A 23,652-nucleotide genomic window follows, 5' to 3' on the forward strand; every position below is an offset into this window, starting at 1 on the left:
AAGCCATAAAGGGTAGATTCATTTCATGTAAGGAGAAATATGTGCGTTTCCATCTTCTCATAGCTATAATTCAAAACATGCAACATACTTTGATAAATCACAATTTAATGCTTACTCCCATATAAATGAATATAAAATAAGAACACGTATATTTTTCAGTAATGTCCAATCCAAGTGATAGATCACAAAACAAGGCCACAGAATTATAATCCCTGACAACTTGGTATTCTTCAAGGGACTATTTGCATTATTTTCAAAACTGAACTACATTGTTAGAACATTCCTATATTCAGTTCTGATTACTTAACCACTCCCCACAGATGTCCATTACCAACCACAAGGACAAAATACAAAACATTTGTTGCCATATTGCCATGGGCATTGACAGAATGGGACAAATTATGAAATACCCATTGTGACATCAGAATACAAACTCAAATTCTTTCGTTTTTATATTGCAGTGTTGCACACAAATACTGCAGGTAAATGCCGAATAGGATATTATCTGTACCATCACATTTTACCATCATCTTAAGTTAATCATTTCAGAGGTTTTAGATGATAAAGGGCAGGGAATAAACAAAGTCTTGACTAACTTTAAAGCAATTGCCAGAGACAGAAAAATAGGCTCCCATATTACCTTCCTGAATCAGTCATCCCAGAAATCCAACCAAGACTTTGTGTTGATGATGTCAATAAACTGCTGAGAGAACAAGCAAATCAAACAGGTTGTAATCCCATATTCTTCTTTCAACATACGTCATCCAAGGACTTTGTTTCAAATTGAGGCTTGATTCCAGATTAAAATAGATCCAGAAAATAAATTTCATCCAAGTGAGCCTGCAGTTATTAGACACTATTTACTTAAGCAGCTTACCAGGAAGTTGAAGGTGGCAATCAATTATAACTGCTTTCCTGATATGGTACAGATTAGGTTCTTAATCTGATCAAGGTTTCTAATCTGACCACTACCTCATTCAAAGAAGTCGCCACTGCTTCTTTTTCAAAGGTACATAACTGCCAGGAGATTCAAGGTCAAGACAGCAAATGCTTAATCCAACGTAACTGAGTATCTTATCATTATCTGCAGTGTCAGGACTCAGAAACAGAAAGCCAACACATCTGAACAAAGTGTTGTATACTATATACAGCTTTATAAAATATATACTATATAATTATACTAACTGTAGGTTTATGGCAGGAGAGAAAGAAATAACTGTATTTCTGGGGCAGACTTCAACAGATCCATCATCAACAGAAAACTTCGGCTGGCTAGCAATGTGGAGATACAATGGATTTCCCCGTCTCCACTGTAAATACAGAGAATACAGGCTCTTATTTGTTTATTTGGATTCAGCATGAATTTTCCTTTTCTTGCATCCTACTTGCTTCATCATGTTAAAGGAATATGAAGGAGTGACAGGAAATTAGAAAACAGAATGATTAGGTACTGTCATATCAACTCCCTGGGATGTTAGGTTTCAGAATGACTTATTTCAAATAGATGAGGGCTCCTCAAATCCTGGTCCGTGGACCAGCACCAGTCTGTGACATGCCAGAAACTGGGTTGTGCAAACAAGTAAAGCCCCATCTGTGGGATGCAGGCGGGATGCAGGCAGAAACCAATGAAGAAAACCTCTCTTCACGGAACCGGTCTCTGGTGCTTGAAAGTTTGGGGGCCAATGCCATAGAACATCAATGATGGACCTTATTTTAAGAATTAACATGTGATGATTTATTATCATCCTTTTCACTGATCTCTCAGTATGGTTATCATTTATCTACTTCATACCTATATGTCCATCCAGGGCAGATACCGTTGGGGAGGGGGAAATTGCATTGCTGAGATGAAAATATATCCTTAATATAAAATTAGGATATAACTAATTCTGTCTGTTAGCATAACACATTTCATATAGCTAAAGAAATATCCACAAACAGCAAAACCCATGTTTTTCATGCAGCAATCATGCCTATTTCTACATGAAAATAATATACTATAAATTAAATTAATTTATTTTGGATTCAAGGCCATATAGTATGCTTGAGACAGTGATAACAAATATTCAAAATATTATTATCTGAGTCTTATATATAGTATTTCTATAACACAGATATTAGTGATTGTACTAATGGATCCCAAAGCTTTGCAGATTTTATCACTTGATGATTAATGGTGTCACACAAGGAGGAGATTCAGGACAGTTCTAAGTAAAGAGGTTAGATGTATCACTTGTGTGGAATCCCATGTTACCTTGGCCAAAGAGAGCTGGGAATTCAGGAAATTATCATCTTAACATATTTGAAGGGCAAAAGATTGCAGGAGACTATATTAGAGAAACAGATATTTCAGTGTAGAAATTGTCATTATTATAGCTTGTCTTCTATCCTCCAAAGCAAAAATAAAATAAAAAATAAAATAAAGATTGCTAAGGATCCCCATTTTGTTTCCCATTAATGTGAGCTTGGTCAAATTTGAACAAATGTAGTAGGAGTCAAAGTACACTGTTTTATCTGCATTATTAAATCAATCCCTGGTTTGACAAAATCTTTAAAATTCCTTTTTCAAGTGTCCATCTTTGAATATCTTTGTTTCTTGTGCTCTTTAAACTAAATTTATTACATTGATTTTTAATTCCCAGAAAAGATTTTTATACATTTTTAATTAATCTAGTTACTATGATTTATTAATCATGGCTTATGGAATACTCAATTAATTTTGACTTCAAGGAGTTATGCTTAAACAAAACTTGATTGAGGGAAACATTATATAGCATGAACTTATTCAGTAAGTGCATTCCATTCAACATAATAAATGGGTGGGGGTTAATATATGCAGATACTGTACTTTATAAACACAGTCATTTAGAGTCAATTGAGGGTTAAAACAAGAATTATTGATCATTATGTTCAATGGGTTCCAGTATCAAATATATAACCTTAAAAGCTACTAAGAGTTTCCTTATGGGGAGATGGCGTCATACACATTTAATAAATAAAAATAATACATACGCACATACATACCTACAGGGACACGGTGGCTCAGTGGCTAAGATGCTGAGCTTATCAATCAGAAAGGTCGGCAGTTCGAATCCCTAGCACCATGTAACGGAGTGATCTTCTGTTACTTATCCCAGCTTCTGCCAACCTAGCAGTTCGAAAGCATGTAAAAATGCAAGTACAAAAACACGAACCATTTTGGTGGAAAGGTAACAGCGTTCCGTGTGCCTTCGGTGTCTAGTCATGCCAGCCACATGATCACAGAGACGTCTTTGGACAGCGCTGGCTCTTAGTCTTTGAAATGGAGATGAGCACCGCTCCTAGAGTCGGGAACAACTAGCACATATGTGCAAGGGGAACCTTTACATTTACATACATACATACCAGGGGTGGGTTGCTGCTGGTTTTATTACTGGTTCGCAACCCACACACATGCCAGATATGCACTGTGCGTGCACATACGCTTGTGTGCATGCCCAGAACAATTTACAGTGAACTGCGCATGCGCAGTCACTAAAATCCAACATGGCAGCGACATCAGCGGTGGCGAGGGAACTGGTTCAGGGGCGTGTCAGGGCTGGGTTGCTGCCCAGGCGTGAATTCCACTACTGGTTCAGCTGGACCAGACCGAATCAGCAGCAACCCACCTGATACATATATACATGTAGCTTATCTAATGTTAACATTTTGATTACAAAATATGCTATTTTCTCAAAGTTTACATTGAAATCTTGTTCACTTTATATCAGAAACTCCATTATTTTGTACTGACATGTAAGTTTTATCTTTAAGGATATTGTATAATTTGGGATTTCTGGCACAAGCAACAAAGACTTTTCAAAGACCTTTGAATAAATTTGATTTTGTGCTTGGGAAGCTGTTAAATTGGAATCCCAGTTCAATAGATAGGATTTAGATAGGTTGCGTGGACGGCTGCGACCCACCACATGTTTAATGGACCCGTGTCCCTCCTGGTTGGTACTGGCATCTTGGGAGGTGACACGAGGCTGGCTTCTGGGCCTGGTGAATGCCTCATTGGGTGAGGGATCCTTACCAACCGCCTTGAAAGAGGCGGTGGTGAGGCCCTTACTTAAGAGGCCCTCACTCGACCCAATGGAGCTAGCTAACTATCGTCCAGTCTCCAACCTTCCGTTTCTAGCGAAGGTTGTTGAGAATGTGGTGGCCCAGCAGTTTCCACGACACCTTGACGAATCCGAGTATCTAGACTCACGCCAGTCCAGCTTCCGACCTGGGCACAGCACAGAGACAGCCTTGGTCGCGTTGGTTGATGATCTCTGGAGGGCCAGAGATAGAGGTTGCTCCTCTATCCTGGTCCTATTAGACCTCTCGGCGGCTTTTGATACCATCGACCATGGTATCCTATTGCGCCGGTTGGAGGGGATGGGAGTCGGAGGTACCGTTTTGCGGTGGTTCGGCTCCTACCTCTCCGACCGGAGGCAATGTGTGTTGACAGGGGGACAGAGGTCGACCCCGAGGCCACTCACTTGTGGGGTGCCACAGGGGTCGGTCCTCTCGCCTCTCCTGTTCAACACATATGTAAAGCCGCTGGGTGAGATCATCCGTGGTTTTGGGGTTGAGTATCACCTCTACGCTGATGATACTCAGCTGTATATTTCAACTCCAAACCACCCCAACGAGGCTGTCGAAGTAATGTCCCGGTGTTTGGAGGCCGTCGGGGTCTGGATGGAGGACAACAGACTTAAACTCAACCCCTCCAAGACTGAGTGGCTGTGGCTACCGGCACCTCGATTCAGCCAGCTGATTCCATCGCTGGCCATAGGGGGCGAGCAGTTGCCCCCTGTGGAACGGGCGCGCAATTTGGGCGTCCTCCTTGATGCCCGGCTGTCAATGGATGACCATGTGGCGGCCGTGGCAAGGGGGGCGTTCCACCAGGTTCGCCTGGTGCGCCAATTGCGCCCCCTACTGGACCGGGATGCCCTACGCACGGTCACTCATGCGCTGGTGACGTCCCGCCTGGATTACTGCAACGCTCTCTACATGGGGCTGCCCTTGGGACGCGCCCGGAGACTGCAGTTAGTTCAGAATGCAGCCGCGCGGGCTGTGATGGGGAGTACGAGGTACTCCCACGTAACACCTCTCCTGCGCGAGCTGCATTGGCTACCTGTGGTTTTCCGGGTGCGTTTCAAGGTGCTGATTACCATCTTTAAAGCGCTCCATGGCACGGGACCTAGTTACTTGCGGGATCGCATCCTCCCACATACATCCCTGCGGCCAATACGCTCACACAGGGAGGGACTTCTCCTGGTGCCATCCACTGGACAATGCCGGCGGGCGACACCGAGGAGTAGGGCCTTCTCTGTGATGGGCCCAACCCTCTGGAATGACCTCCCCCCCGACATTAGAACCACTTCTGACCTCCGCTCCTTCCGGCAAAAACTGAAGACCCACCTGTTCCGATTAGCAGGCCTGGCATAATTCAACTGTCCCTCCTGGCAAAAGCACTATATCTGGTTATTTTAGGGGTTTTTTAATTCACTGTATTTGTTTTTAGGGGTTTGAACTTATTTTAATCTGCTTTGTACAGTTCTTTTAATGTCATTCTTACCTCCTCCATGTCAACTGTCAACTGTACATACTTAATTTTATTGTATCTGATATATTTTGTATGAACTGTACACCGCCCCGAGTCCCTTTCGGGAGAGGGGGCGGTCTAGAAGCATTAAATTAAATTAAATTAAATTAAAATTAAAAATCTGTCTATGTAATCTTTGTTGCATAAAATTTTGGAGTAAGTTCTGAATATGTTTCACTGAACATCAATTTCAAAAGCCATTGGACTAGCTATCTGAAAGGTTTTTTCAGCAAAAGTACTGAAAGAAGGATAGTACAGTGGAATCAAAATAAAATAGTATATTTAATTATGCTTTAGAAGATCTCAAAGTTTATTATTTTTGCTGGAGTGCTGTTGTTGACAGTATGTAGTAATGGTTGTTTTGAAATGCTGTATGGAGTACTAGAGTGTAATTGAGTTACTCTGCTAGTTTTTAAAAAACTACTACCGTGTTTCCCCGAAAATAAGACAGGGTCTTATTTTATTTTGACCCACGAAATATGGCCTTAGTCTTATTATCGGGGGGGGGGGTATTTGCGCCGGCCGAGTGACTGGCCGGCATTGCTCTGATGTGTCCTGTCACTGCCCTGCGTCGGGTTGGGCTTTCTTTGCGAGGGGGACAATCTGGGGAGTGAGAGTGTTAGGAAGCCTGGGTTGGCGTGGGGCAGTTTCTCCACTGAAGCATCTGATTCATCCCCAGGGCTGAGCGTTTTGCCTCCTCTCTGCCCCGGCTTGGAAGCTGCAGAGGAAGCCTGCCATGCCCGGCGAGGGGGGGAAGAAGAGACAACAAGAGAAGCCACATCTCACTCCACACCTCCCACTTTTCCTCCATCCCACCTGCCACCCCTCTCACTAAAGAAACGGTGGGGAAGGGAAGCAGACTGGATTCTGTTAGCATTGGGGCGGGGTGGGAGGAATTGGGCTGCGAGACACCCGTCCTACCCAAGACTTGCAGCTCCATCGTGTTTCTCGCTGTTTTGTCCAGGGAAGCACACTGTAAAAAAAAATCTCGCGAGTTCAACTTCCCTGGACAAAACAGCGAGGAACACGATGGAGCTGCAAGTCTCGGGTAGGACGCATGTCTCGCAGCCCAACTCCTCCCACCCCGTCCCAATGCTAACAGAATCCAGGCTGCTTCTTTTCCCCACCATCTTTTTAGCAAGTCGGGTGGCAGGTGGGGTGGGGGAGAAGCGAGAGGTGTGGAGAGAGACATGGCTCCTCTTGCTGTCACTTCTCCCTCCTCTCCCCGGGCATAGCAGGCTTCCTCTGCAGCTTCCAAGACAGGGCAGAGAGATGACGAAGGGTGAAACGTTCACCCCGGGGATGAATCAGATGCTTCACTGGAGAAACAGATCCACGCCAGCCCAGGCTTCCTAAATCTCTTGTTCCCCAGATTGTCTGCCTTGCAAAGAAAGCCCAACCCGATGCAAACGCTGCCTCACAGGGCTTCTCCCGATGTCCCAGGTGCAAAGCAACATCCTGTAAAGGAAGGCATGGAAATCCATACAACTGGGGATGTCAGAAGAAGCCTTGTGAGAAGACGCTGCTGCCAATGTGCAGGAAATCTCCTCCCCCTCTCCCTTCAGATAGTCTCGTGGGCAGGCCGGAGAAGTCTTCAATGAACTTCGCTCTGTCTGTGCCTCTGCAGGCAGCAGTGGCGGCAGCATCTCCTTGCAGTTCTCATTCTTCCTTCTCTTTGGCCGATTCTCATATATTTTCAAGCAAAACACTGCCCGGAGAGGGAAGTATCTCTTCTCCCTTCCTTGCCAAACTTTGCGTGTAGATGTAACACTTCACAAAGATCCTTAATCCGCGGCTGTTGGCTCCCTCGCTTTGTTTTTTATATGCATACCGACATACCCACCCTTCCTGGGAATGCCGTTTCCCACTCCCAAGATTCCGTTTCCAAGGAAAGAAGAACACTGGGGCCACACTGGACATTCCCCCCTGTCCTGACTCCTGTCAGCCTCAACTTTGCTCCTGAAACCCTGTGGGCCACTTCTCTGCTTGAGCTCAGCCGAAAGGGGGGCTGAGGGCAAGGGCGAGATGAAGCTGATTGCTTCCCCTTTGCCTCCTCTCCCAAAAGCAGTCTCGAGCGCAGCCACTTTTGCAGCAGGAGACTCAAGCCAGCCTTCCGAAGGGTCCTGTAGCAGCAGCTGTCCACAATTTTTTTACCCTTGTTTTGTCCCGATCCACGTGGCTCACTGGGCCACGTGGGTCGGGACGAAATAATGATTTAAAAATTGTGGATAACTGCTGCTACAGTACCCTTCGAAAGGCTGGTGCGAGACGCGTGTGGTGCATTACTTGGCCTCCTCCCGCTTTTGTGGCCGTAATCGATGGCAAAAGCAGCCACACTTGCTGGAGGCCACAGCCTGAGCAGCACCTGCAAATCAGCTGTTTTTTTAATGGAAACCGGATCGGCTCAACTGATCTGATTAAGGAGCCGAGAAGCGCTGAGGTGACCAGGGAAGGGAAGGGCTTCCTCCTGTACTTGCCACGGTATCCTTTCACTAGGGCTTATTTTTGGGGGAGGGCGTATATTTACACCCACCTCAAAAACCAGGCAAAAACCAGGCCTGGGCTTATTAGCAGGACATGTCATATTTTCGGGGAAACACAGTACCATCACTAAAACTGCAGATAGATATCATACGCTTCCATGGACTTACCTGAGATAAGTCCCCAGCTGCACTCTGTAATACTGCTACTAAAATTCAGGGGTAAAATGGCTCTACTTTGATGTTCTTCTCAAAATTAAGGGTGTGAATGTAATCAGCAGATCGATAGGCTGTTTGGGCAGTTTGATAGGCTAAATGATCTCCAAGATCCCTCATGTTTTATTATTCTATTATATGCTTCGCACGTGCATGCGCAGGTAAGTCACGTGCGCATACATAGGAGAGGGCGCACACGTGCACCCCCCGTGCATGCACATGTGATCCCCCGATCCTCCCTCCTGCTTTTTGCATGCGATGGCAATGTGGACCCATTTTTCACCCTCCCCAGCCCCCTACCTCCCACTCTCAGGCCTTCCGGAGGCTGGAAATGGCCCATTTTCTGACTTCCGGTTTGCGTGTTGGGCCATTTTTCGCCCTCCGGAAGCTTCGGGAAGCCTCCTGAAGCCTCTGTATGGAGAAAAACAGCACTACAGGCAAACTTGAAAGTCCATTCCCAAACTTGGGTTGTTTTTCACCCTCTGGAGGCTTGGAAGCATGCCATAGGTTCGCCATCATGGGTATAGGATTTCCTGCCTGAGGAAGGGGTTGGACTAGAAAACTTCCAAGGTCCATTCCAACTCTGATATTGTTATTAAAGATCAGTAGTCATGGGGTGAGCTTAACTATAGTCTTTGCTGTAATTCTACCCTGGCTCTACCTCTCACATATTTTATGGCCATTGAAATACAGTAAGTTAATCTTTATTGAAGTATATGAAGAAAGACCTATGGTCCTTCCAGTTTCAGTTTAAAAGGTTAAAGAGAAGGTCTACTGTGTACAAAGTACTGCCCCTCTTCAAAAGGAGACAAACATTCATTTGCTGGGTTTTTTCAAGTTATGTATATATTGAAACCTTACAGAATTTAAAGAGTTGTTAAAAGAAATTCTGGACCAGTTACATAAATTTATGAATGGTCACTTAATGGAATTGTAGAGATTATATTCTTTGGATTCCCTTGACTGTACTATTTATCATTTTTTCTTTCTCTACACTCATATGGAATTCATGCTTGACAACCCAGGATAATACACATTTGATGAAGTAGATGCCAGTCCATATAATGTTATGCTACAATGAATGTTTTCATTTTTAGAACATTACATAATTCTTTGTTGGTTCCATAATTCAGGTAATCCATAGAACAACTTTGAAATTTTAAGTAAATGATTATGTAATATATTCCATTTAAGGATTGTTTTCTTGAGTTCCGGTTCCGGCGGTGGCGGCGGCGGGCAGCTCTTTGCCCGCTCCGGCTCCCCGGTGGGCTTCCCCACTTCTTGGGGGGCACAGGACACCCCGCAGAGGGGTCCTGCCGGAGGGGCGGCATTGCGGGGGTCTCCTGCAGCGGCGGCGGCCGGTGGGAGGTCTCTCGCGCGCCCAAGGCACCGGGGAGCAAGATCGGAGGGCGCTTCGCGTTTCTGCGCCTCGCGCCTCGCTAAAGCCGACCGGAGAATGCAACAATAGAAGGACGCAGCTGCGGTGCGGTGAGGTTGCTTCTCTCTTCACTCCCTATTCTGCACGAAGGATTATTCAGCTTTCTTTAAAACAACTTTCGGAGCAAGTTGGAGGCGCGGCTGGAGGGAGGGGGGTTTTTTCCCCCCCTTGGACAAGCGGTGAGGAACAATTTTGCTCTCAGCCCCCGGGGGAGGAGGAGGGGGGAGAGCCAACGAATGAAGCCTCACCCAGGTTGAGATGATTTTCTTTTCAATTTAATTTTATATATTACTGTGATTTGAGGACTTCTGGAACTTTTTTAAAAACTTTGTTATGCCTCTGTGCCCAAAACTGGCAGGGCAAGATGGCACACTTCCGTTGTCTTTATGAACTGTGAAACCTGACTCCACCTTTAAAATTCAGGCTTCCGGTCTTTGTCTCCGTGTCTCCCAGAGGAAACTCTTGTGGATTGGTATTTTTTGAACTTTCTAGGGGAAACTTTTCATCTATTGCCGGACTTATTAGAGAGATTCTCTTCTGCCTGGTTCTCCTGCTCCCGGAATTCACCTGGCTACCCTTCTTTTCTAACTGTTTATCTTATATATGGACTGAACTTTTAACGTTATAAAGGATGGCATCCAAAAGACCACCTCCTGGAAAACCTGGCTTTGCCACGTCTGCTCCAACATCTGCAACATCCAGTCCAGCCACACAGTCAAAGATAACAGAACTGATGCAACCCAAGACTACAGAGATGGACTTTCAACAAATGCTTCAACAAATTTTACAGGGCCAGGAGGAAATCAAGAAACAGCTAAGGGAAATGAAAGATGAAATTAAAGAAAATCAAGCCCAAATTTATAAGAACTCACAAAGACTGAACCTTGTGGAAGGGGGGGTGGAGGAGGTGAAGGGGGTGGTAGAAGCTGTGCAGAAAGGGAACAAAGATCTTGACATCCAACAGATGAAATTAGAATTTGAGAGAATGTCCTATTATCTTAGATTTCAAAATGTTATAGAAGAAGATGGGGAAAACATAAGGGACATCATGACAAACATCCTGGCTGACTACACACACAAAGAAAAACAACAGATGGGGTGGGATATAGACCTGGTTTATAGAGTGAACTCAGCTTATGCTAGAACACACAATGTACCCAGGGAGGTTCACATTAAATTTCTTAGAAAAAGCACAAGAGATGAAATTCTGGGTGTACAAAGGGGGCAAGCATTGACATATCATGATATGGAGATAACCATTCTGAAGCAGATCCCTAAGATTAGAGAAAAAAGGAAGAATTATTCGCAATTAGCAAATAAATTATACCAGAAAGGGGTGTGGTTTAGATGGTTGATGCCTGAAGGTATGCTGATATTCTGGGAGGAGACAAGAATCAGAATCAATTCACCCATAGAGGCGCAGGCCTTTATGGAAAAAAATAAAACACTCCTAGAGAAAACACCAGACATTACAACGGACACGCAGGACACGGGAGGGGCCAGAGCTCTGCCAGTGGAGGGAGATGGGGCAATAGCAAGAAGACTCAGATCACAAAAATAAACAAGAAAATCATATTATTATAAATTGACCGAAAGTGATAATGGAATTATACTTGGATTTTATACTGTAATGTTTAATCTGATTGAATTTAGTAATAGAACTAATATGCTGATTGTAATCAATTATATACCAATGCATTATATATAAATGTATACTATGGGTATGGAGGGAGGGGCGCCTTTCACATTTTGCAACTGCCAAAATTTGTAGACCTGTCCATTTACCCTTTTCCCTATAAATGTTGAAAACCCAATAAAATTTTATTATTAAAAAAAAAAAAAAAAGGATTGTTTTCTTCAAAGGAGCCAATGCAGCCAGCTATGAGAGGCAATGTTTGCCCAATACATATGATCATGGGGGGAAAATGGGCCTATAGTTTATCTAAGACATTTTCTACTGTAGTAAGACAAGGAAATAAATGTCTCTAATAAATCACATTGTAATTTATTTTTCAGTGACTACATACATAAATCAAGTGTTTATAACATGATTTATTTTTTCGTTATCATTTAATAGACAAAGATACTTAAATATACAGAATTTTTTTTTAAATAGCAAAATTATTAACTAAATAATGGAATTAAAAACTGCCAAGTCAGAATCTCTTTATACATTTTCATTCATTCATTCATTCATTCATTCATTCATTCATTCATTCATCCTTTTACACTCAGGGCCCTGCTATCTCATAAGACCATCTGGTACTCTTAACTTTTACTGTCTAGAAATAGCTCTACTATCTCATTGACTCCTTCTAGGCATAGAGATTGAAGTTTGAACTACTGAGAATATGTGCTGCACATGAGACAATGCATTACACAGAAAAGGAACAAAAAAGAGAGAGATTTTCTTTTTTGCTTCTCAGGCTTATTTCCTGAATTGGTATATGATATACTAAAAGTATCTGGATTTCTTTATACATATACATATTTCCACCCAGATTAAAAAGAAAGTATAACAAAAGAAAATTGGATAAAAGTACATACTAATAAAGCAATAGAATTGGATAAAAGTACAAATAGAGGGACATGGTGGCTCAATGGCTAAGACGCTGAGCTTGTCAATCAGAAAGGTCAGCAGTTTGGCGATTTGAATCTCTAGCACCACATAACAGAGTGAGCTCGCTACTTGTCCCAGCTTCTGCCAACCCAGCAGTTTGAAAATGTAAACATGCAAGTAGGAAAATAGTAACCACCTTTGGTAGGAAAGTAACTGTTCCATGCACCTTAGGCATTTAGTTATGCCAGCCACATGACCATGGAGACATCTTCGGACAGCACTGGCCCTTCGGCTTTAAAACAGAGATGAGCACTGCTCCCTAGAGTCGGGAACAACTAGCACACATGTGCAAGGGGAACCTTTACCTTTACATACTACTGGTGTGGTTCAACTCACTTGTCCATGGGCTATATAACCATTCAAAACCATTCACCTGAAATTGTTTCAACCAAACAAAAAGTTTGAATACTGTTCAAGTATAGTGTATTTCTTCAAAACTTTAATAAGCAGGTCTCCAAATTTGATTAGTAACATTTTCAACATTTGGAACTCATTGTGAGTGGGAGGCAATGAGGTTTCCAATATGAAAATAATGCTCTATAGACACATAGTACAGTGTAATATCATTTTTAGGAAATGTAGATAACTAAAAAAAATTAGGAAAGTGCATTCTTCTATTCTATTCTTGTAGAATAGAAGAAATAAGGTTGCCAGCAAGGCCATGCATTTTTGATAATGCTATTGGTTGTTGTAAAGTGCACTTATTTTTAAGAAAATAATATATTTATGAATGTACATTAGTCTGTCCATTTTTCACTTTTCGTGTTTTTCACACAGCTTTTTAAAAAATTGCTCCTTTCTGAATCAGCAATTCTTTGAATTGAGACCAGGCTTTCCTTCCCATCTTTCTCTCATCTTAGCTGGTTGCCCAATTTCGAAAAGATTTCAGAAATTTATCTTACTAAAATTATTTTTAATCTGTTTAAATTTTTTCTGATCAGCTTCAAAATACTTATAGATATGGCCCACTCACTCTCTGAAGTTGACACCCATATCTTAATTCAAGGATGGGTCAAACTCAGGTACCCCTCAGCATAAACTGCAGCACCAGAGCTCTGTAGTAATGCAACACCAAAACTAGGAAGGCAAAAAGGATTGACTTTAAGCAGCATTTTTCAAGTTTTATATTTTTAATGGGAGGACATCAAGAAGGAAAAATAGTTTGATTCAAATTTGCTACTTTGGTTCTTTTTCTTAGTACCTTCACTCACAAAGCCTAAGGAAATCACAGAATCTTTTTGCTCTCTCTTATGAGATACTGCAATCTCCTATGTGAACTGTTCTGTAAAATGCATTGCTTTTCTTCCAACAGGATGTGGTTTGCAGCTTAGTTCCAAAAACAGTACAAAATAGAAGCAAGAAATCTTCCCATTTGTGTTTATCTTTAGTTCATTTAATTTTCCTCTAACTTTTATTTTAAGGGAGATGCACTTATGATTGGGGTAGAGGAGAGATAATTATCTTTAACAGTGAGATCCATTTTTCCAGATTCGTGCTTCTGAAATGGAGATGGCGAGCAAGATAATCAATAATCTCCTGGTGTCTGTAAAGTGGATCAGGCTATTTGCAAATTCTACGTCAAATAATTGTATATGCAGATATGCAACATGATAAAGAGCATACAGAACAGAGCTGCATTTAAACACAAGAAAGCATACCACACTTTTACAAAAATACGATTCAGAATAAACTATGTTTGACAACTTTTTTTGAAAGAGTCCTAGTGACCAGATTTACCAAATTGCCAGAAGAAATCCAATAAAGAAACTGAAACACATGAACATACACACACAGAGAGTTTCAGTTCAAAATTCAGTCAAATTGTGCTTCTTAGAGCAACCTTATATTGCACACCGTAGATCAGTCATGGAGAACCTATGACACACATGACAAAAGTGACACACCATGTTTTGAATAACACACAAGTCTTCACCAACACTCAGCAACTATTCTTGAAAGTACACTTCGTTTTTGCATGGTTTTTGTAGGTAGCAGAGGCTGTGAGAGAATGGAGTGTGCTCTTGCATAGCCTCTAGAATAGTGATGACTAACCTTTTTCTCATTGCATGCCAAAAGTGGGGGGAGCGCAGGGGGGTTGTGAACAGGCGTGCCCACACCCATAATTCTATGTGCACAACCCCCACCCTCCGCTTTTGGGGCGCGATGGACCTGTTTCTTGCCCTCCCCAGGTTCCAGAGGCTTTCTAGGAGCTTGAGGAGGGCGAAAACGGCTCCCCCACCACACCCGGAGGCCCTCCGGAGGATCTGGAGGGAGGCCTCCCTGAATGGCCCTATGTGCAATAGTTCGGGGACGGACTTGCAGTTTGCCCATAGGCTGTTTTTCACTCTCCAGAGGAGGATTCAGGAGGCTTCCCTGAAGCCTCCAGAGGAATAAAAACGGCCCAATGCACAAACCGGAGGTCTGTTCCCGAAACGGCCGAAAATGAAGGCCGAAGTCACAGCCGAGCTGACAGGGCAACGTCTTGCGTGCCCTAACAAATGGCTACACGTGCCATAGGTTTGCCATCACATCTCTAGAACCTCCAGAAGTTGCATGAGATGGCCCTGCTCTCGTGTGGCCTCTGAAATTATGTGAGAACAGGGTGTGTTTCCATGCAGTTTTTAGAGGTTGCAGAGCCTGCAGAAAAACATTCTCTGAAGCTGCTTCGAGAGCAAAGGCCTTCTGCAACTCGGAGCAGCCTATGGTAGCCACAGGGGTCTGTCGAAAGAAAGAAAACACTGCCTGAAGGTAAGGGGCATGCAGAAGATCCTGAGGACCCTGGTCTGCAGAGGCAATTGCACCATTCCCCAAGGGAGTGATTCAAGGTGGCTCTTTTGAGTGGCAGAAGTGATGTTAAGGCTGAAGTCAAGGCCCATGCCTCAATTTCAGGTCCAGTCTTGGCATTGCTGCTGAGTATTGCTGTTCAAGTGGACTAGATAGAGCATTGGGTTGTTGTTGTTGTTGTTTTGTTTTTCAAGGGTGGCAGTGACACGCCAGCAGTCAAGAAAAAAGCAGGGAGCAAAGGTCATGACCCCTAGTGCATTGCGAGTAAAGGGAAGGGGCAGCAGTTAAAATTACAATAAAATTTGCATTTTAAATGATTTTCTTTGAAGCACGAAAAAATAGATTATAACCTAGGAAAAGTAGGACAAGGAAATAATAAAGTGTAATAGTAGGACAGAATAATTCTTATGTATTAACTGTTACACTAAGCTGACTGAAGCTCCAAGAAAAAGTAAGATGCTATCCAACCTTACTTGTAAAATTATAATGAAAGCAAGCACTTAAATAACTGGGTGTCTGGGTACACGAATAAGGACTTTCCCCTCTGTAAAATCCAATGTGTCTCTATGTAGCAATGAATGGATGGATGGATGGAAATAGGGATTGGAGAATTTTTTTCTTAACAGATTTCCCCCCCCCCCTTCAAATGTAGAGCAGAGTTGGACAACTACAAGAACAGCATTGCTAGCGAAATGTGTGACAACGTGTGTTTCTGATCATTCTGTATTTGAGATCATGAAGGACAATCTACATTCAAAACGGTCCCTCATTGTTGTCTTTTGCTGAACTGTAGCAGAGCAGGAGTCTGACAGACGGTGTAGTGGCTGGATTTCACTCTCATCCAACTCTCACCATTTTTACTATATGCCATAACAGCTGGAACTTTTTTAAACGACACATTTAAGTAAGGTGATAAATCCCTCACCTACTTTATAAATGATTATACATTCATGAGCATAATTGTTGAAAAGGCACTGTTCATCCAATGATACTGGCAGGGGTTTCACAATGCACAAAAGCTTTCATTGCATAAATTCAATTAAGGAAGAAATATGTCATAGTACTGGTGAAAGTTCAGGAAAAATACAGGATGGTGCATTAGATGAATTCATGGCATTAGCCATCTTGTCTTTTCTTTATGCATGCTTTGTAATAGCAGGATAAAAATGCAAATAAACCTGGATGAAAATATCTGAACATGTGCAAAACACAAATGTCTATTGTTGCTAATAGATCAGGGGAAGAGCAGTGTTTGCTCCTATAGTACCTTTAACTAAACTTGGTTTGCAAAAATCAGCTATCATTTCCCATGGCATGGATTAGAACTATTTTTCACATCACTGTTCATAATATACTGAATGCAAGGCCCACAGTTCACTTTACCTTCCCATCACTATTGCACATGTAACAGAAAATCAGTGGTGGTGAAGTAGTCTATAAATATATGCACTGAATAGCTCTGAGTACCAACAGAAACATAAATTATGCAAGATTCCAACTGATGTAGAGCACCAAAGTACATATAGCAGCACATAAATTGTAGCATCATGAATATTGTAGCATCATGAATGTGGAACTGGTGGGTACTATTCTATTTACTCTGCTAAAATGGCTCTTAGTAAATGCAAGAAGCACAAGAACTACAATTAATCTTTAGTATCATATAATTTTGTAACTGTGTAATCATTGAATTAAAATCTATTAGTTCTTGAGAAATGACTGTTTGCATCTCTTAAAGATGTATTGTCATGGATTTACTTCACTTAACAGTTTACCCGTATCTTTTAAATCATCTGTATACATTACTAACACTCAACATTATTAATAGACTAAAACTATCATCCAAACACATGTAAACAGTAATTAATTAAATCTCCCTCTTAGTTTTCTTGAACTCTATTGTAAACAAAATACATTTTTCTTGTACAAAAGTATAAATGTTTGTTATGAGGTAGATTGCATGGAACCTGTTAACTTATTTCCATATATTCATGATACAGAACATCCATTTACTAGATTCCCCTAGCATTTTTAAAAAATCAAGGCTAGTATCTTCATTTTAAAGGTGCAGTATTTCTCAACTACTTTCATGGATATACACTAACTGCCTATTTCAGTGAATGTGTATTAACTTTCATTCTATGCAGCACTATGTAAAAAGTACTGAGATAAATGTATGGGTTTTAAGATTACAGCACTAGTTGTTATTATTCAAACTCAGATTAGAAATAACTGTAAACAAGACGCATCTTAGCTACGAGGGAGACCTCTAGTGTGTGCTAGAACATCTTGTGTCATGCTTCAGGCATAATTAATACACCAAAATCACTGCAGTCATTTTGCATACATGATATTAAATTTCAATAAGTGTCTCTCAGAGTGAATTAGTTTTAAATGTCCTCCTAAGTGTGCAGCTTAACTTAAATGGCATCAGACTAAAACTGAATAAAAACTCAAACCTTCCTTCTGCTATGTCTGATCAGTTTCTGTGATTGGATTTTTATAGCTGAATGATCAAAAGGTCACCAGCAGTATTCACACCTTTATATCCAGGACCACAAACACTTGCCTAACAGTGTCTTATATTCCTGCCAGACCAAAACTAAAGTACAAAAGTAACAAGTAACAAAAGTACAAGTAACAAAAATAAAGCAATTTATAAATTTACAGTGTTTATCCTATTGAATGCTGTAGGGTGGATTTAAAATAACTGATCTCTGACTTATTTAATGACCAGTAATCAGTATGCATGTATAAAACTAAAGAAAATAGGATTTGAAATTAATGCCTGCTGTTAAATCTGACATACTTTGGGGAGGAGGGAGGTGTTAAATTCAGGAAGTCTTTTAATGTGGAAGCAAAATAGCAGTATCCCAGTATATTTACATTTCTACATAATTGGAATATCGTCATAAACATAAATTTGCAAATGAAGTATAATTAAACATAAAATTTCCAACGAACAACTACAAGTTATTAGGCCATAAAAATACTGAAAGAGGTTAAGCCTACAGAGGAATGTGTGTCTAAAATAAGTATAGCAATCCTGTAACATATAGGTCACAGCTTATAATCACTTCTCTATTTTGTTCACTCTGAAATCTCTGGTCATCAGTTTGGCTACTATCAAAGGTAAAGTGGAGATGGTGAAAGGAAAATGAAGACTTTAAAGTGACAATCAGAGTTAAGGAAATATGAACAAATATTTGGGGGTCCTGATGTCACAGTGGTTAGAATGCAGTATTGCAGGCCAACACTCCCCACAGTCCCCAGTTCAGTCTTCCATCTTTCTGAGGCCAGTAAAATGAGGACCCATATTATTGTTTTAATGTTTTCTGGTGCATTTTATTCAATGTCTGTGAGCTGCCTGCCTTTGGAGAGATTGGCAGCATACAAGTTTGATTAATAAATAAAGTCTTGTAAAATTAAAAGGTTAAAAATTAAATTCAAGAGGTCTGCCTTGATTCTGATAAGTATAAGAGGGGGCAAGGAGACCTTTGGAAGACCTTTTTCTATTATTATTAACCTAGAACAATAAAGCATTCTTGGGATCTTCATGAATTCTGTTTCCTGACCTGGCCTACTTTAAAAAGACTCACTGGAAGCTTATGAGAAGCAGAGAGAAATTCCAATAAGCAGCTCATAGGAAGTTACCAAAAGGAAGCACAGAGCATAGAAGAGAGATAGTCAACGTTTCTTTGGCCAAAAGAACATTAGAAATTGTAAAGACCTGTGCTCAGCATGCCAAATGGCTGCCATATGAGATATATGTAATTAGGAACAGGGTGCTAGAAGAGCATCTCCAGCCATAAAATTTCCATTTACCTGAAGGCAAACTCACTTCCATCCTATGGAAACATTATGGTATTCAAGTATTCTTATAAAGAAATATGATCCCAGAGGCCCGTGTTTTGTAGCAAACCAATGCCCTACTTATTATCTATTCATCTACCCAGGGTTCTTTTTCTCTCATTATTTCACTTAATTTGTTCAGACTCCCTTTAAGAAATGTGAAAAATAGTTAGTGGGTACCAAGGGAAGTCCTGTGGACTCACTCTACACATGACATGGAGTGTCAGTCTCCTAACTCTCTTCTGGAGGAGGGAGATGTATTAACATGGAACTGGGTGTGTGTGTGTGTGTGTGTGTGTGTGTGTGTGTGTGTGTGTTGTTCCTGCCATTATTAAACTAGGAAATTATATAAATAGAATGTAAGGAGGATGGCAAATTAACTAAAGTAATTATTTCAGGCTCAGGTGTTTTAGTTAATCCACATTTCCTATATGTACTCCCACTTGAACTGCCTAATTTATAGTTGAGTGTTGTAATGTTGATTCTAGTGGGACTTTTCTTCTTGTGGTTTAATTGCTCTTCATGGAAAAAAACAAAAATAGGAGACACCCTCCTCCTTATTCAAAGGAGAGTACAGAATGTCCTGGGGGTGGAGATTATGGTAGGAAGCAACAGGAATTTTTGGTAAGGCCACTCTGATGGGTATTTTGTGAGTGAATCCACAATACTCTCAAAATTCCAGATGTGCATGTTAGTCCAGAAAAGTTTAATGAAATTTTATGGAATAAAGTATGTCTTATGGATACATATACACACCCAACAGACTAGACTCACCATAGTTATATGTTACATAATTCTACAACAGCTTGTATCTCTGGCTGTTTACTCGTCCCGCTAAATTCAAAGGGCCATACTTCAAAGGAAGTTGTACAACTACTCTTTCATTAACTGTGCATTTGAAATACTTATATAAACAAATCTGCTATATAAATTATTTTAGGCATATTAGGAAATCCCCTTCTTTCCTCCTCATTTTTTTTGGTTTGTTTTTCCACTTTCAAAGTAGAAGGACTCTTTAGGAGTCTAACTGCTGAGAAGGTAAAAGCCATTTTCCTTATTTTTAATTTGCTCAAACAATCCAAGCATGCTTGGTGCCCAGAGGGTATGCTCAAATAAACTTGTATGTGTCTGCCAGTTTTGTTGATTGAAACCAGAAGGCGAACATTTCTGAGAGAATTGTGATGTTATAACTGTTCCCTTTATTTCAACAGAAAAGAAGGAATTAGAGAGAAGGGGAGAAAAACAAGCAAAGACTTATTTGAAGATAACTGTTTGCATGCCTTCCAAAGAACATTAAGGCATTTCATTTGAACTGTGTTTTATCCATTGAGTTGATGCCACAGAGACTGAAGAAAGCTTAAGCCACAATGATACTAGATGGTATATCCACTTATAGTTACTTCAAGCAGCAACTTTCATTGCTCCATCCAATCTTAAATACATAGCTCCTCACTTTGGGCCTGACCTGAAAGGCACTCCCTAAAGTCCCACAATCACAGTAAAATATCAAATATGCCTTCAAATGTATGTTATTAGAAGTATAGTCTTTCCAAAACTGTACCTCAATTTTTCAACTTCCTTCATCAATACTCAGATCAAGAAACCAACCCACCACCATTTTTTGCCTACCATGCTGGTTAATTTACAGATCAATATTCTGTGATAGCAGTAAAATCGCGGTTAACTAAATTATGAACATCCTGCAAACGCAGCCTCTAGTACTGAGCAGTTAATCTCTTTTTGATCATTGTTTTTCATCTGCTTTTAACCCCGTACGCTTCCCAAACTCGTTTTGAATTGGGCATCCGGGCAAATTTAATAAACTAATCAGTCAAATCATCCTCCCACAATTGTCGGGGGTGATAGGTTGGGAAACACAAGCCTACGTTCAGGAACGCCGTGACTGACTTCGCTAGCGCGGCCAGCCTACCTACGACACGTGTTCGAGCATGTTTACACCGTAGGAAATCCCCCACAAGTTATTTCCTTATTCACGTCCATTAAAAACCACTAATTTCTATCTCCAGTGACGCATCGCGAATCTGTTGCACACCCGACGGATTACCACCACTTTCAGCGGCTAGTTTTTGAATAGGCTTTCTTCCCTCCCCTCCCATCGCAGTACGTGGCGTACTATGCAACCGAATAAAGCCTTCGCCGATTCCTTAGTAGTCCCTTCCTGGGAGTTTTAAACAGCCTCTGGGTCTTCTCGTACAAGGCAAAGCTCTGGCCCTTTAAGATGCCCGGTATTACAGCTCGGCAGGCAGGCAGCGACTCGCCGAGCCGTTGCAGGAGGCGGCAACGCGCCCGTTTTCCGAGGAACCGGCCAGAAGGGGGCAGCCGCGAGCGGCGCGCTAAAGGGAGACGAAAGGACGCCGCAGGAGGAGCGGGCTCTCCCAAGAAAGCTCGGGTCGCCGTCGGCCTGCAGAAGGCGAGCCTTGTACCCTTTCGCCTCAGCCTGAACCGGCGCAAGAGGAAGAATCGTCCGGAGCTGAGGGAAAAGGGGCAGGGCTGGCGGGGGCTACCTTTTTAGCTGGCGCTCGGGGAAGAGCGCGCGCCCCCGCCAGCCCGCCTAGTGGGGAAGAAGGCGCCTCCTGTAACACAGAAAAGCGAAGGGCCCCGGGGCAAGAGCTGAGCACACGCACGCGCTTTTCGCCCATAATGGCGTCTCTCCTGCAGCCAGCTGGGGCGCTTGGGGGCGGAGAGAGAGAGAGAGCCGCCGAACAATACTAGTCTGAGGCTCCGCTTGCGGCCCGTCGTTCGTTCCCCCGCTTGTTACTCCGACGCTCTTCGGAAAAGAGAGGCGGCGGCGGTTGCCTGCCTGCTGAGTGTGTGTGGGGAAGAGAAAAAGGAGAGCGAGCAAAATAAGCAAATCCTCCTCAAGCCCCGCCGGGAAAAGCAACTGGCGCGCGCGCGCGCGCTGTAGCCCGGCTAATTGCAAAAGCAGCCGCTTATGGCGGCGCCACGCAACGGGATGGATTGGCTGCTGCACCCTTTTGGAAGGAGGGCGGCGAGGAGGAACGAGGGTTAGGAGCATCGCGGGGGGGGGGGGAGGGAAGAGAGAAAGTGACCGCTTCCAAATCGGTAGCTGCGAGGACCAAGCGAGAAGGCTGCGCGAGGAGCCGCTGGGAGAGATGCCAGAAAGAGCGTTCCCGTCGCAGCCCAGCCCGCCCTCGCAAACTCGCAGCGCCCCAGTTCCAGTGAACCGGGAGGCTGGAGATTTGCCAGTCCGGTGTTTCTCCCAGTCTATTTCTAGGAATGTGCGGCGCTCACCCATTGCCTGGCACATGCGTAAAAGCGAGTTGCGCCCAGAGTCCCAAGCAGACCCTTCTTAGCAAATAATAACAAACCCATCCAGATCTTACCTGAAACATTGAAGCCGCGAAGTGTGTATGTCTCTTTTTTCCAAGTCCTTTTTTCCCCCTCTCTTTTTTCCTTCCTTCCTCCCGATATTTCTCTCTCCCGGCAGCGATCTGCTCTCTTCGCTATACCAGAGAGAAATGCAATAGCTTGGCTAAGGTAGACAGAACAAAATACAAAGAATAGTTGCTCCAGGGGTTTTGAAACCCCTCAAGGCAAGGATCAGGATACAATTAGCTCATGTCTCTACCTCCAGTCTAAATCAATCTCTAAAATAAAAGTTAAATTAAATTAACTGATCACACGGGCATTGAATTGATCTCTTTCAAAATGCACACGCACATGTATGTATTTTTTTTCCAGATATTTCTTTTTTTGTTGTTGTTTGGAAAAAGCAGGCTCATTCCACCCTCCAACTTGCTTTTTACTTTCCTCTTGCACAGAAAAGCTGATTTTAATCGTTGTGATTAGTTTTGATGTAACGTTTCCGCGGGCGATTTCTGCAAATGGATGGCGTGTTTCTTTGCCAGAAGAGGGAAAAGCAGCAGATGATGATAATTATAAGGATTGTTGGTTGTTTCTTTTTCTTTTTCTAAAAGGGCATTTAGATCGGTCCCTACGCTTTTCCCAGTTGACCTAACATTAGCACTGCATTGAGGTCGCTTAACTTGTTGATTAAGATGCCCTTCTAATTTGAATAAAGGATAGGTGATGATTTGGCAAGGGAGCCAGGCATTTTCTGATCCTTTGGCTGTATGACTTCCCAAATGACGTATATAAAAAAATAAAACAAGCACATGGAGTCTGCTTTGCCCCAATCAAGTCTGAATCAGTGCCTGGGGGTGATACACAAACTCATTTTGAATGTTCAACCATGCAGAATTGTAAAAAGATTGAAGGAGTTCCACTGAATTTTTATTCCAAAACAGAAGAATTAAAACAAAATCTATGTAAGCCATCTCAGGAATTCACCATGAAGGGATCACATGACCCTGTCATCAATTGTGGCTAACTTTCCCCAATTATCTAATTAAACTGGAAGAGTTCTCCAAATATTCTTGGCTGGTAACTACGGTACTTCCTGAAGAACCTGCGGTTAACTACTTGAGTAGTTTTATTGATTTTAATAAGACGACCCCAATACTGACTGTTTAACTTTTAAAGTTTTTTTTTCCCCCCATAGTGGAAGTTAAATTTATCTAAAATCTACAGTAACTGGAATATTTAATTTAAAAATGACTGAGTTGTATCTGAGTTTATAATACGAAGAGCACAGAGATGGGATAAA

At 42.2% G+C, this 23,652-nt stretch overlaps 1 protein-coding gene across 1 annotated transcript in view; it reads right to left on the reverse strand.

The window, feature by feature from the left end:
* The window catches only part of KCTD1 (potassium channel tetramerization domain containing 1), a 105,231-nt gene extending 82,618 nt beyond the window's left edge, over positions 1–22,613 (reverse strand). The window contains exon 1 of the mRNA XM_081950995.1: positions 22,370–22,613. Coding sequence (XP_081807121.1) covers positions 22,370–22,378 — 9 coding nt within the window. The 5' untranslated portion in view covers positions 22,379–22,613. The remainder of the gene's footprint in view (positions 1–22,369) is intronic.
* Between the last annotated feature and the right edge of the window lie 1,039 nt (positions 22,614–23,652).

This window comes from Natrix helvetica, assembly GCF_964273705.1.
Source record: "Natrix helvetica genome assembly, chromosome: 4".
Classification (NCBI taxonomy): domain Eukaryota; kingdom Metazoa; phylum Chordata; class Lepidosauria; order Squamata; family Natricidae; genus Natrix; species Natrix helvetica.